This window comes from Macaca nemestrina, chromosome 17 (assembly GCF_043159975.1).
Source record: "Macaca nemestrina isolate mMacNem1 chromosome 17, mMacNem.hap1, whole genome shotgun sequence".
Lineage (NCBI taxonomy): Eukaryota > Metazoa > Chordata > Mammalia > Primates > Cercopithecidae > Macaca > Macaca nemestrina.
The window spans coordinates 19,091,693-19,105,239 of record NC_092141.1 but is presented as its reverse complement, the minus strand read 5'-3'; the positions used below and the strand labels follow the sequence as shown (position 1 = coordinate 19,105,239).

General features: G+C 47.1%; 1 protein-coding gene across 20 annotated transcripts in view; it reads right to left on the bottom strand.

The window, feature by feature from the left end:
* Positions 1–448: 448 nt before the first annotated feature.
* Positions 449–13,547, bottom strand: part of LOC105471026 (E3 ubiquitin-protein ligase HERC2-like) — a 30,011-nt gene continuing 16,912 nt past the window's right edge. For 10 of the 20 annotated variants that reach the window (XR_011615468.1, XR_011615460.1, XR_011615466.1 and 7 more), the window contains 8 exons: positions 9,190–10,253; positions 7,952–8,372; positions 6,285–6,394; positions 5,596–5,768; positions 4,403–4,574; positions 3,713–3,792; positions 2,106–2,294; positions 449–1,441 (listed from right to left, as the gene is read on the bottom strand). Coding sequence is in view for 2 of the 20 variants with exons in the window: in XM_071082488.1 (XP_070938589.1) it covers positions 4,422–4,574; positions 5,596–5,685; positions 6,285–6,392 (351 nt within the window). In the remaining 18 variants the exon portion in view is untranslated. Of the gene's footprint in view, positions 1,442–2,105; positions 2,295–3,680; positions 3,793–4,402; positions 4,575–5,595; positions 5,769–6,284; positions 6,395–7,951; positions 8,373–9,189; positions 10,254–10,783; positions 13,543–13,547 lie in introns of those variants that run through there. The other 10 variants (XR_011615464.1, XR_011615463.1, XR_011615471.1 and 7 more) reach the window with 9 other exon arrangements.

The following is a 13,547-nucleotide window of genomic DNA, read 5'->3' as shown; positions in this document are numbered from 1 at the left end:
AGGAAGCTTTCATAAAAACCCAAGAAGACTAGGTCCAGAGAGCTGCCAGATAGCTGAACACGTGGAGGCAGGCAGGAAGGTGAACGAGAACTCATCTCCAGTGCTGGGAGGGTGGCACTCCCCAAATGCAGGGACAGAAGCTCCTGTGCTCAGGACCCTTCCAGACCTCACCCTGTGTATCTCTTCGTCTGGCTGTCTTTGTATCCTTTAAAATACCCTTCCCAATAAACCAGTAAGCCTCCTAAGTAAGTGTTACACTGAGTTCTGTGAGCCGCTCTAGCAAATTAATTGAATCCAAAGAGGGGGTTGTGGTTACCCAACTTGAAGCTTGTGGATCAGAAGTTCCAGAGGCCCGGACTGGTGGGAAGGAGGAGTCAGCCTTGGGAACTGAGCCCTCACCCTGGGTATGTTGTGTTAGAATTGAATTGGAGGGCACCTTGCTGGTGTCTGCTGCAGAATTGATTGCTTGTTTATTGGTGGGGAGACATCTCCACATTTGGTCACAAAAGTCTTCTGCGTTTGTTGCAGTGTAAGAGCAAAGGTAAAACCCGGTTTGGAAGTTTTTCCGAAACAGATATATTATGTAAGTGGAATCACACGTTACGTGGTCTTTTGTGTCTGGGTGCTTTCGCTTAGGATGTTTTCACAGTTCATCCATGTTGTAGTGTGTGTCGGCGCTTTGCTCTGTCTTCTCACTGAATAATTATCAACTGTACGTGTATGCCATAGTTCGTTTATCCATTCATCGATTGCATGGATATCTGAGTTTTTTCTACCTTTTGTGTATTGTGAATAAAGTTGCTATGAACACTGGGGTGTTCATAACAACTTTATTTCTGTTCTTTCACAATAAAAAGTTCCACCGAATAGGATAATATTACGAAGAAACTGCTGACTTTTGTTCCTGTAAAAATACTATTATGGTTCAAGGAAAGGGAGACAACCTTATCTATGGGAGGCAGGGGGAACTGTCTGTGAAGGAAGGAACAGTGCTGTGGGATTTGTCCTGGCAAACTCCACAGTGGGGATGCGGTTTGAGTAGAGAGAAGGCGGCCAAGGCTGCACGGGGTGGAGAAGAGCAGAAAGGGCAATTCCTGTTGCCTTCCACACATGGGCAGAGAGTTCCTAAGCCGTCACCAAGGAGGGGGCATATCACAGTGTCCCGCTCCACCCCAGCGCTGCACGTCGGGGCGGCTGGAAAACACCTGCACACACTCCTGCGCGCCAGCCTGTCGAGGAAATGGCAACATAAAAGAGGAGTGTGTCCCTGCAGGAATGAGCGATACAGACACAGTGTCCCCATGGCCCAGCCATCCTCTGTCCCCTAAGCCCAGGAGTACACCTCTCCAGCGGCAGCCAAGGCTATGCAGTGGTGACCATCAGAATGGGCAGCAATTTTTACAATGTTTCTGGAGGCAAGGCCTTGGACCAGCGGTGGGGCCTAAAAAAAAGAAAAATAGGAAGAAAAGTCATCATCAGTCCAAGGAAAATGAAATCAGCGCAGCTCTCCTTTATCATGTATCTCTGAGCAAACCCTGCTCTAACCGGAAGTGGGGCATAAGTCTCTGCGGGCCACGGGGCCGGCTCTCCAGCCCTTCCCACCCAGCACCAACAGAACAGCGGGCAGCCTCCAAGTGCTCTGCGGCAAGACCAGAGCCGATGCAGGGGCAGGGCAGGCTAACCCCTTGCGACAGAGACATGCAGCCGACAGGGAGGAACACCCTGCTTTAATGAAAACGTGCCACGTTTTAATTAAAATGTGGAACACCCTGCTTTAATGAAAATTTGCCACTATCCCCATGAGGCCCAACTCCCTCATCTGTCACCTGCCTGGCCACAAAGTCAAATGAGTTTACACATGGAAAATGAATTTACAAACGGGAATCTCATGATTAGCAATGAGTTTCACTGTAAGGACTTCCTAACCTTCACAACCCAAATCTTGACAATATTACAGCTGAGACCATTAAACATAATATACAATAAACAGAAGCTTCTCAATCTTCACAAATCAAATGGCTTCAAGAAAGACCAGAGCTTGTGCATCTGCAGTACAGACCCTGCCCGCCAAGGGAACACTGCAGGCACAGTGCCCAGACACTCACCAGTGTGGCACTATTGTAGGCCTGTGTGTGCACCCAGCCATTGTGTGACAGAATCAGGAAGCGCTTCTCTGCACAGGCAATCTGTGTGACTCCCAGCTTGGCCAGGCCTTCGCACTGGCTCGGACCAATCACATTGGCATAGTATTTCCATCCTATTAACCCCCAACCTGTGACCTCTTGCAATGATCCCTGTAAGATAAGAAAGTAAACTTTTTTTTTTTACGATAGCAAAAGAAAAAAAAAAGACTGGGAGTAACACTGAGATATTATAAGCTAAAAACAAAGCAAATGAAAATATGCTGCTTCAAAACATCAAAATAGCTGGTACCACACCATATTACCTCATTTAACAGGTATGATGAGGCGACTGAACAGGTTAGTTTTCCATTTCCATCGCATTTCATTTTAAGAGAGTCCATTAAAAAGTAGTATCAATGGCCCTTAAATACTAATATACTTTAAAATGCTCAAACTACATCAGGGTCACCATTTTGTGCTTTAGGAGGCAAAATCCCAAAAGCCCACACGCGAGGCTGGGAGACCAGCATCCGTGTTGGCGGTGAGAGAAATCAAGTCGTGCAGGAGCAACCTGGTGACAACCAGCCCACACTGGGTGCATCCCCACCTGCACATGGGCACGGGCACACATGCGTGCACATGTGCAGCACACGTGTTCCAGGGCAGGCCCTGCAACACTATTTGTGTTTGTTTTATTGTTGTTGTTATTATTGTTTGAGAAGGAGTTTCACTCTTATTGCCCAGGCTGGAGTGCAGCGGTGCCATCTCGGCTCACTGCAACCTCCGCCTCCCGGGTTCAAGTGATTCTCCTGCCTCAGCCTCCCGAGTAGCTGGGATTACAGGCATGTGCCACCATGCCCGGCTAATTTTTGTAGTTTTTAGTAGAGATGGGGTTTCTCCAAATTGGCCAGGCTGTTCTAAAACTCCCAACCTCAGGTGATCCCACCACCTCGGCCTCCCAAAGTGCTGGGATTACAGGCGTGAGTCACCACACCAGGCCCTCAGCACTATTTGTATAGCAACATTGTGGCAATAAGCCCAAGTGTCCACCAGTAAGAGACTCACTAAACAAAGATACATAAAACTCACATACGCACACTGAATACTAAGTTGCTTTATAAAAACAAAGAGCGACACTCTGATAAAGTACTCCAGTACATATGGTTAGTAAAAAACACACACCACAAGTAATGCAACCTGCTACCACTAGGTACTCATTCCAGAGAACAAGGAGGTTACAGAGGAGACTGGAAAGTCAGAGGGAGCAGGTGGGAAACTGGGTAGAAGGGGTGGGCAGGGAAAGCGACAGTGTGTCTCTGCCTAGGTTTGATTTTCGAACCATGTGACTGTATTCCTTTTTTTTTTTTTTTTTTTTGAGACAAAGTCTGGCTCTGTCACCCAGGTTGGAGTGCAATGGCAGGATCTTGGCTCAGTGCAAGCTCCGCCTCCCGGGTTCACGCCATTCTCCTGCCTCAGCCTCCCGAGTAGCTGGGACTACAGGCGCCCGCCACCTCGCCTGGCTAATTTTTTGTATTTTTAGTAGAGACAGGGTTTCACCGTGTTCGCCAGGATGGTCTCGATCTCCTGACCTTGTGATCCGCCCACCTCGGCCTCCCAAAGTGCTGGGATTACAGGCGTCAGCCACCGCGTGGGGCCTTTTTTTTAATGACTGTAAAACAAAATAAAGACTCTTCATATTAGAAATAAAATGTTATAAAAATCTTTTCAAAACTAAGATTACTGTTATACCCTGGCAAAGTTCACCACCATTCCCAAAGCCAGTTTTCTCATTGACATAATGAGATACAACAGCATGCATGAGGTCCTCAGCGGGCCTGCACCCTACAGGTGCTCCACACACGCAAATCACTACTATTACCATTACTATTACATGACAGATAGAATATAGAATTATACTGTCACTACCATAACCAGCATTACATACTATGACAGCCCGCCTTCAGAGTATAAAGAAGGCTGTGGAACCCCCTGCAGAAGGTGGGAGGGCCTGGGGCTGCAGATAAGGGGAAGCTCTCTGGGGCTGTGCTACCTCAACCTGGAAACTGGGCCCCCAGGTTGGGTCCCTAGGCCTCTGCACCTCAGCTTGCTCATCACTCACTCTCCACACGGGGAACACCTTCAACTGCAAACACGTTTAAAACCACAAGCCAGCCTCCCCCATCAATACCAGAAAACCAAGTCTCCACACGGGCCCAGGATGAGAACCTAGAAGTGGTACTAGCCACAAAACACATGGAGAACGTGGTTCTTGCACACACCTTATGAGACGTCGGAGCGCTACACAGCGGAGGCAAACGGTGTAGCCAGACGGTCTAAATGGCCCATGACGACAACCACGGTCTGTCGCAGATCAGTGGCAAGCTCGCTGTCTTGGGGAAGGGTGAGGTACCTCAGGAAACTCTCGCTGGGGCTCAGAGGGCCAGACAAAAGCTAGAAAGGAAAAGTAAACAGACATTCAGAAATGGTGGCAAAAATTAAAGTAATACAATTAGCCCTTAAGAAAATAAAAAACCACTCTTTATATTTTGGTATTTACTCATGTGGCCCATCAAATGACCATGTCGATGATACAGTTATACTACACATCTATATATTTATGCAGCATATAAACTGACTGCACAAATGTCTAAATTTGCTGTATACACGTCCACAACATTGACGGTGCATGTATACACTTATGATACCACAGTAAGTTGAGTCCACACAGATTACCAACACAACCAAACCACCCCACAGGCCTAGGACCCCTGGAGAAAGGCAGAACCACCTCTGGGGGAACCCAGCGCAGCATCTCAAGCTGGCCTTGAAATCCAAAACCAAAACCTTTACTTTAATCTAAACCTTGCCCGCTCTGGAAAACACCTACTTTCATTTGCAAATTAAATCATAATTCTAATTCTTCTACAGGCAGAAGAGCCCGATGATTATTCAAGACTGCCAAATAATAGAAAAATTAAACCAAAGCACGATACTGGAATGCCTAAGACTTTCCCAAAAAGACTGGCAAAATCCAACCTGTACTTGACCTGCAAGGACCAGCAGTCCTGGAGGTTTAGGCCCAGGGCCCCGCACACCTGCTCCTCCCCGAGCGCGGCATCCACACCTGTTAAGTGGGGAACTGGTACTCAACAGAGTGACAGCTCAGGTGACATGCCCTGCACAGAGCCCAGTACACAGGAAGGGCCAACAAAGCAGGCCACTGTTTTCGTTGTTCTTTTCTGGTATTGATTTAAAAGTGCGTGTTTCAAGCTTGGTTCTGTGCTGACAAGGAAGTCGGTGTTCACTGATTCAAGTCTTCTCCACAAACAAGTGACCTCCCACACCTGTCTCATGTGACTCGCTGCTGTTTCCACCAAAAAAAACACTGCCGTGGACACGCACGCTGGTCTTGCTTAAAAAATAACTAGAATCCAGTGCCACCTAAACACAAAGTTCCATCATACACACTCACGTGCATGTCGCCCTCGGAGTGGGGTGTATCCTTCCTGCAAATGATGCTCTGGAACCTTTGCAGCAAGGGCAAAAGCGGGGCGTTGGTGTCCTGGGTGGGAACGCTCATTGTCAGTCTCCTGTGCCCCGCTGTCCCACAGCTGAAGCAACAACAGGATGGCAGACAACATTTGGCTAAAGGAGAAAAGATATTCATTCCTAGTAAAAACACATTAACTTTTTTTTTTTTCATGGTTAATCAAAAATAAAAGCAAACAGCTAGATAGAAGTGAAGAAATACTTGGGATCTGGAAGGAAATGAAAGTAAAGCCGTGGTAATTAAATGACTGAATTGACACTGAGATTTTAGCACACGACATCGCCTTCTGCTGATAGGAAAGATCAGTTAAGAAGCTCAAAGAGCACATTTACATGAAAGCTCTAGGATCTTAAATTCATGGAATAAAAACAATTAAATGAGGAAAACTGAAAGGAAAAAAAAAGAACAGTTCCCAGACTAGAAAACCGAGCATAAAAAAGGAAGTGAAGAAAAGGTAAAGAGAGAGCGAGCTCTGGGACGTGGTTCTCTGGTTACAGAGCACCACACATCTGCTGCAGTCACAAAGGATTCAGTGAAATGCACACAGTGCTGCAGGTATTTGGATACAGACGCACTTCCCCAAAGCGTTCCCAGTCTGCGCCAGCCCTCACCTCAGCGTGCCTCTCTGCACAGCCAGCTCCAGCAGGATGACCAGGGCCAAGTGCTGGTCCTGCAGGGGGACGCTTCTGGCCCTTTGGTGCCTGGCGTTCCGTGAACATCCCTGAAATGAAAGCAGAGGATGCAGGAACAAAGCGACCTCCAGACAGACAGCATGCTTACAATCACACTGCACGTTTCCTACACGCTCCCTCCCAAGGAAGGATGTATTTTTAATATTTAGAATCAAGTTTCTGAGACTTGCTAGTCAAATTTATTCAGAGGTTTTAAAGTGTACAACTAGCTTACAAAAAGGTATTTGAAGTATTCATTCAGATACTATATTACAGTAGATGACATACTCCAAGTGTGTGAAGCATAAAATAATTTCTCTCATTATCCAAAACATGAGTAGAAGAGTATCTAGCTATGTTTTCTAGTTTCCATGTCATATAAGACTGTAACAGTATCAACATTCTCCTACAGAATCAGAGAAACAATTTCTAAAACCACCTGAGAATCTGGAGGCAAAATGCCTACACTAATTGTTATCTCTCATCAATGAAGTATTTTAAAATCCTATCCCAAGACTGCAAAGAAAAGATCTTATGGCATCAATATTGCAGCTGAAGTTTTGAAATCAACTCCAAGCCTAAGTTCAGGGCCTCCAGCGTTAGAACTCTGTGGCGATGCCTTCACCAGCAGGCTCAGGACTGGACTCAGCCGGGGACGTCCGCAAACGCCAGAGGCCCCCTGCCGGCTGGAGGAAGGCACCGTGCTGACCTCTGGCAAGAAGAGTGAGGAGTGGCCTCACTTTTCCTCTGCACCGTCCTTCCTGTTGAATTTTATATTTTCTTTTTTTTTTTTGAGGCGGAGTCTGCTCTGTCGCCCAGGCTGGAGTGCAGTGGCGCGATCTCGGCTCACTGCAAGCTCCGCCTCCCGGGTTCCCGCCATTCTCCTGCCTCAGCCTCCCGAGTAGCTGGGACTACAGGCGCCGCCACCACGCCCGGCTAATTTTTTTGAATTTTTAGTGGAGACGGGGTTTCATTGTGTTCGCCAGGATGGTCTCGATCTCCTGACCTCGTGATCCGCCCGTCTCGGCCTCCCAAAGTGCTGGGATTACAGGCTTGAGCCACCGCGCCCGGCCTGAATTTTATATTTTCTTTAAATTTAAAAACCTTAACAAAAATGCCTAGCACCCACGACCAGAGTTCATGTTTTCCTTACACACAAATGATTCCTATTCAAAACTTTTATACTAAAATGACCAGCTACAGGACTAAACAATTTGATCTTGAGTAGTTGTTTACTCCTACATTATCTATAAGACTTCAAACCAAGCGCCACTCTGCACTCAGGAGGGCAGCTCCTAATCATCACAGAGAGACGCACAATGTCAGCGCTCAACCCTCCACGAATGACTGATGGCCAAATCTCTAAGCATCCTCCCTGGTCCGTCTCATTTAGTATCACAGTTTCCTGGGTCTCGTCAGAGAAACATAAATCAAACTGCCTGAAAAGCTGAGAACCCAGACCCGGAATCACAGCACCGAGAGCCCGCTGAAAACAGAGGCGAGAAACCAACCTACCAGGCTTCTTAGCTCTAAAGCGAGGGTGGTAAGAACCAGCCTCCAGCAGGCCAGCTGTCTGCGTGCAGAAGGCAAGAAAGGAAAGAACTCACCCCGTCACGACGGACCCGAGGAACCTGGTCGCTCTCTCCACCACCTCCAGCCACACAGAGGACGCGGTGCTCTCGTGGAAGAGCGAGGCCTCGGGAAGTGCTCGCCGGGCGTCCAGGGACTCCTGCAGCAGCTCACTGCAGAGGTCCGCATCCTCGCCTGGACGCACACACGCGTCAGAGGAGCCCCCCGACTCCCCTTACTCTCCCGCTGGGCTTCCCACCCCTCAGTGAGAGAAGACGCCACTGTCCCTTTCCAATCCCTCACTCAACAGGCCAAATCCAGCGCAGCTGTTCCAGTCAATTCTGTGTTTCACGGCTGTCACATGAGCAACACAGTCACTTCTTGTTCTTCTAGAATTAAGTCTGAATCGGGTGTTCCATGGTAGTTGTTGCGGGAAGTCAGGGACCCCGAACAGAGGGACTGGAAGAAGCCGCGGCAGAAGAACATAAATTATGAGATTTCATGGACATTTATTAGTTCCCCAAATTAATACTTTTATAATTTCTTACGCCTGTCTTTACTGTAATCTCTGAACATAAATTGTGAAGATTTCATGGATACTTACCACTTCCCCAATCAATACCCCTGTGTTTTCCTATGCCTGCCTTAATCTCTTAATCTCATCATCTTCTTTGTAAGCTGAGGAGGATGAATATGCGTGCCCAAAACTTCAGTAGCAATTTTAATTTCACCCCATCTGGTGGTCCTGTGATCTCGCCCTGCCTCCATTTGCTTTGTAATATTTCTATTACCTTGTGAAGTATGTGATCTCTGTGACCCACACCCTATTCGTCCACTCTCTCCCCTTTTGAAAATCGCTAATAAAAACTTGCTAGTTTTACGGCTTGGGGACCATCACGGATCCTGCTGCCATGTGATGTCTCCCATGGACACACAGCCTTAAATTTTTCTCTCGTGCTCTTTCCCTTTATTTCTCACCTCAGCCGAGACACTCAGGAAATAGAAAAGAACCCGCGTTAAACATCGGGAGCAGGTTCCCCCGATAGACAGTGGTTGGTGTGGGGGTGGGGGTGCATGCACTCTCTTTTCTTTTCTTTAAAGCACAGATGTGAAAAGCCAAACAGCCTCTGCAGCCTCTCATCTCACAAGCAAGGAAACTGAGGCACAGAGAGCACATGGGATCAGCTGAAGGGGACACGGTGACTGAACCCAGCTCGAAACCCAGTCTGTTGATGCGTTAGGGAAGCAGAACCACGTGCCACACCAGGGACCCTACCTGATCGCCAGGCCCTGCGCAGGAAGGCGAAGGCGAAAGACAGCGCAGCTCAGGATCCCACTCTGGAGAGACCGTCCACGCCTTTGCCCCCAGGCCAGGAACTGCAGACGACACACGGAACATACAAGCAGCCAGCAGCGGAGGGTGCAGACACCACATAAAATCAATACCATGAAAGGCTGTGGGGCAAAATCCGACCAATGGTTTTCCTCAAGTGACAGGATCACAAGTAGATTTTTAGTTTCATTGTTTAACAACTTTGATCAAATGCCTTTTGTAAAGGAAAAGTTTTCTCTTTAAGAATAAAAGAAATACACAAGGAATTTTAAACGTCATGGGAAGATGCTCATGAAATGACCTCACAAAGGGAGATTCTAGTGGGAGGAAGCAGACGATAAACAGATAAATACATAAATGGAGGGAGAGTAAACCCCACATGGGAGACCAGGCCGAAGAGGAGCTGGAAGAAGAGCAGCAGAGCCGCACAGGGTAGCCTGGCTCACCTCAGCCCTGGCGTCCTCCACTCGGGGTCTGCTCCTGGCCACGGTGAAGCCCTGTGTGCCTGACCCACCCCGTCGGGAGCCACCCTCTTCTGAGGGGAGTGCTCATCACCCTCCCGTGTCTTTTTTTTTTTTTTTTTTTTTTTTTTTTTGAGACGGAGTCTTGCTCTGTCGCCCAGGCTGGAGTGCAGTGGCCGGATCTCAGCTCACTGCAAGCTCCGCCTCCCGGGTTTACGCCATTCTCCTGCCTCAGCCTCCCGAGTAGCTGGGACTACAGGCGCCCGCCACCTCGCCCGGCTAGTTTTTTTGTATTTTTAGTAGAGACGGGGTTTCACCATGTTAGCCAGGATGGTCTCGATCTCCTGACCTTGTGATCCGCCCGTCTCGGCCTCCCAAAGTGCTGGGATTACAGGCTTGAGCCACCGCGCCCGGCCTCCTCCTGTGTCTTTTTAAGCTTTTCACTACTTGAGTGTGTTAATTTCACAAGTCAGTTTCATTCAGCATGTTGTAAAAGGTTATGCAAATGGTACACCATAAAAACCACCCTGTACAAGAGAGAAAAGGCTAGAAAAAAAAATGTATAATCTCACCTCAATCATACACAGCAAGTAACTGTATTTTACACTTTAAACGATATTTCTAATATATGTATATTACAGTATTGCTAGTATAGACTATATTCTCCAAATTTACTAAAATTTGCTTTCATGATCAGCGGAAATTCTATAAAAACAGGTGATATGGAGTTCCAGACCAGCCTGGCCAACATGACGAAACCCTGTCTCCACTAAAAATACAAAAATTAGCCAGGTATGGTGGCAGCACCCCTGTAATCCCAGCTACTTGGAGGCTGAGGCGGGAGAACCGCTTGAACCTGGGAGGCGGAGGTTGCAGTGAGCCAAGATCGCACCACCGCACTCCAGCCTGGGAGGCAGAGCAAGACTCCATCTCAACAACAGCAGCAACAACAACAACAACAACAACAACAAAAAAAGCGGGGGGGGATGTCATAGCAGGATCTCCCCCAAGAAACAATGTGTAATGAAAATGGCAAAGAAGAACATGGCTGGCCAGGGGCAACCGTACACACTTACTCACAAGTGCCTGAATAACGCACCAGGAGCTCAGACAAGAAACGCAAGAACCTCTGAGAAGGGCACTGGGTACCTGGAAGACAGAAATCTTTGCTCCAAAATGAGAAATATGAACGTGACAAGACACAGACATGTAACAGGACACACAGTCCTTCCAAGAGAAAGCACATGGGTCAAGTGTGGTCAGAGGAGGTGGGAGAATCACTTCGGGTCAGGAGTTTGAGACCAGCTTGGCCAAAATGGCAAAACCCCATCTCTACTAAAAATACAAAAATTAGCCAGGCATGGTGGTGCATGCCTGTGGTCCCAGCTACTTGGGAGGCTGAGGGAGAATTGCTTGAACCTGGGAGGTGGAGGCTGCAGTGAGCCAAGATTGCGCCACTGCACTCCAGCCTGGCCTGGGCGACAAAGCGAGACTCTGTCTCCAAAAACAAAAAACACAAAAACAAAAAACTACTACTCAGCAATAATGATACATGCAATGACCCCCTTGGGAAAATGTCAAGGGGATTATGCTGAGTGAAAAAACTCAATCTTGCTTGAGGCCAGGAGTTCAAGACAAGCCTGGGAACCATAACAAGACCTCGGTCTCTTACAAGTACAAAATTAGTTGGGAGTGTTGTCATGCATCTGTGGTCCCAGCTACTCAGGAAGCTGAAATGAGAGGACTGCTTGAGCCCAGGAGTTTGAGGCTGCAGTGAGCTATGATTATATCACTTCACTCCAGCTTGGGCATCAGGGTGAGACCCTGTCTCCAAAAATTACAATAATAACAATAAAAAATTTAAAAACCAATGTCAAAAAATCACATAATAGACACAGAGAACAGATGAGTGGTTGCCAGCAGTTAGGGTGGGGAGAGAAGACGTGAATGTGGGTATAAAGGACCCTTGTCCATGTACCCTGATTGCAGTGGTGGTCTCAGAAAATCCACACGTGAAAAATTTGCCAAGAAATACACACACCATTGAGAGCATGTAAAACTGGGAAGACCTGAAGAGGGCAGGCAGACTGTCAGAGTTAACACCCTAGTTGTGGTGACTGTGCCGTAGTTTGCAACTAGCTACCATTGAGGGCAATGGGGCGAACAGTAAAAGGAACCTCGATACTATTTCTTACAACTGTATGTGAATCCACAATTATCTCAAAAAAAGACTTTTTTTTAAAAAAATTTTAGGAATTCTTCCAATTAATGAAAGATATATTCCAATAAATCCATCAACACTATGTCATCACAAAGGAAACAGCACAGAGAAAAATCAGCTGGGTTCTCAGCCATTTCTGCAGTGGAGGGAATTCAGTTTGATTTGACAAACACACAACAGTGCTTGGAGAATCTGAGCACCTACCGCCCACCCACACATGACACTCTGATTCATGACCATCACAACCGGTCAGGAAAGAAGGAAAGAACCACGGCACTCCTATTACCAAATGGGTAGGAATCTCATCTGTCACTTGGTTTAATTTACTCTCAAACTGTTTTCAAAAATACAACATGCACAGTCGTCCCTTGGTATCTGCAGGGGATTGGGACCAGGCCTGCCCCACCCTGGCTCCACACCAAAACCCTAGGATGCTCAAGACCCCGATATAAAATGGTGTGGTATTTGCATATAACCTGTGCACATCCTCCCGTGTCATTTAAATCATCTCAGCCAGGCACAGTGGCTCACACCTATACTCCCAACACTTTGGGAGGTTGAGGTGGGAGGGTCGCTTGAGCCCAGGAGTTCAAGACCAGCCTGGGCAACATGGCAAAACCCCATCTATACAAATTAAAAAAAAAAAAAAAAAATTGGCCAGGTGTGGTGGCTCATGCTTGTTATCCCAGCACTTTGGGAGGCCAAGGCGGGCAGAATACTTGAGGCCAAGAGTTAGGGGCCAGCCTGAGCAAGAGAGTAAGACCCCGGCTCTACAAAAAATACAGAAATCAGCTGGGCAATGTGGCACACGCCTGCAGTCCCAGCTACTTGGGAGGCTGAGGTGGGAGAATCATTTGAGCCCAGGAGGTCAAGGCTGCAGTGAGCCATGATAACCCCGCTGCCCTGGGCAACAGTGAGATCCCCATGTCAAAACAAACAAACAAAATCATCTCTGAATTACCATAGCACCCAAAACAAGGTACATGCTCTGTAACTAGTTGTTACATTGTATTGTTTTTTATTCGTTCTTTTTATTGTTGTTTTTTATGGCTTTTCTTCCAGTATTTTTGATCCACAGTTGGTTGAATCTGTGGATGTGAAACCCACAGATACAGAGAGCCAACTGTAATGTGATTTCAACTGTATTTAAACTGAAGGAAATAAAAAAAACAACCAAACACAAAAATTAAAACATAAGAAAACAAGGAAACAGGCTACAAGGATCGCTCCTGTCTCTGGGGAGCAAGACGCTCAGGGTTTTGCCCTGGTTTCTGCCTCCTGTACTTTCCATGTGCTCTCCAGGGAGTCAAAGTCACTATCACAGTCAAATAAAGCCAGCACTCCTAACTACACAAAATACAGTTTCATCTGGCAACCTTGCAGTTTAACCTTCTGAGGACAAAAGTCTGATAGACAGCTTCATTTTGGAAAAGTACAATTTTACATAAGCCTTAAACATTCTAGTGGCAGTTAGCAAATAGAGGAAATCTGTGATATATTAACAGGCATCAACACATTAAAACTCATATGCCCAACAGCATCTTTTTTTTTTTCTCTTTTTGAGATGGGGTTCCATTCTTGTTGCCCAGGCTGGAGTCCATTGGCGCAACCTCTACTCA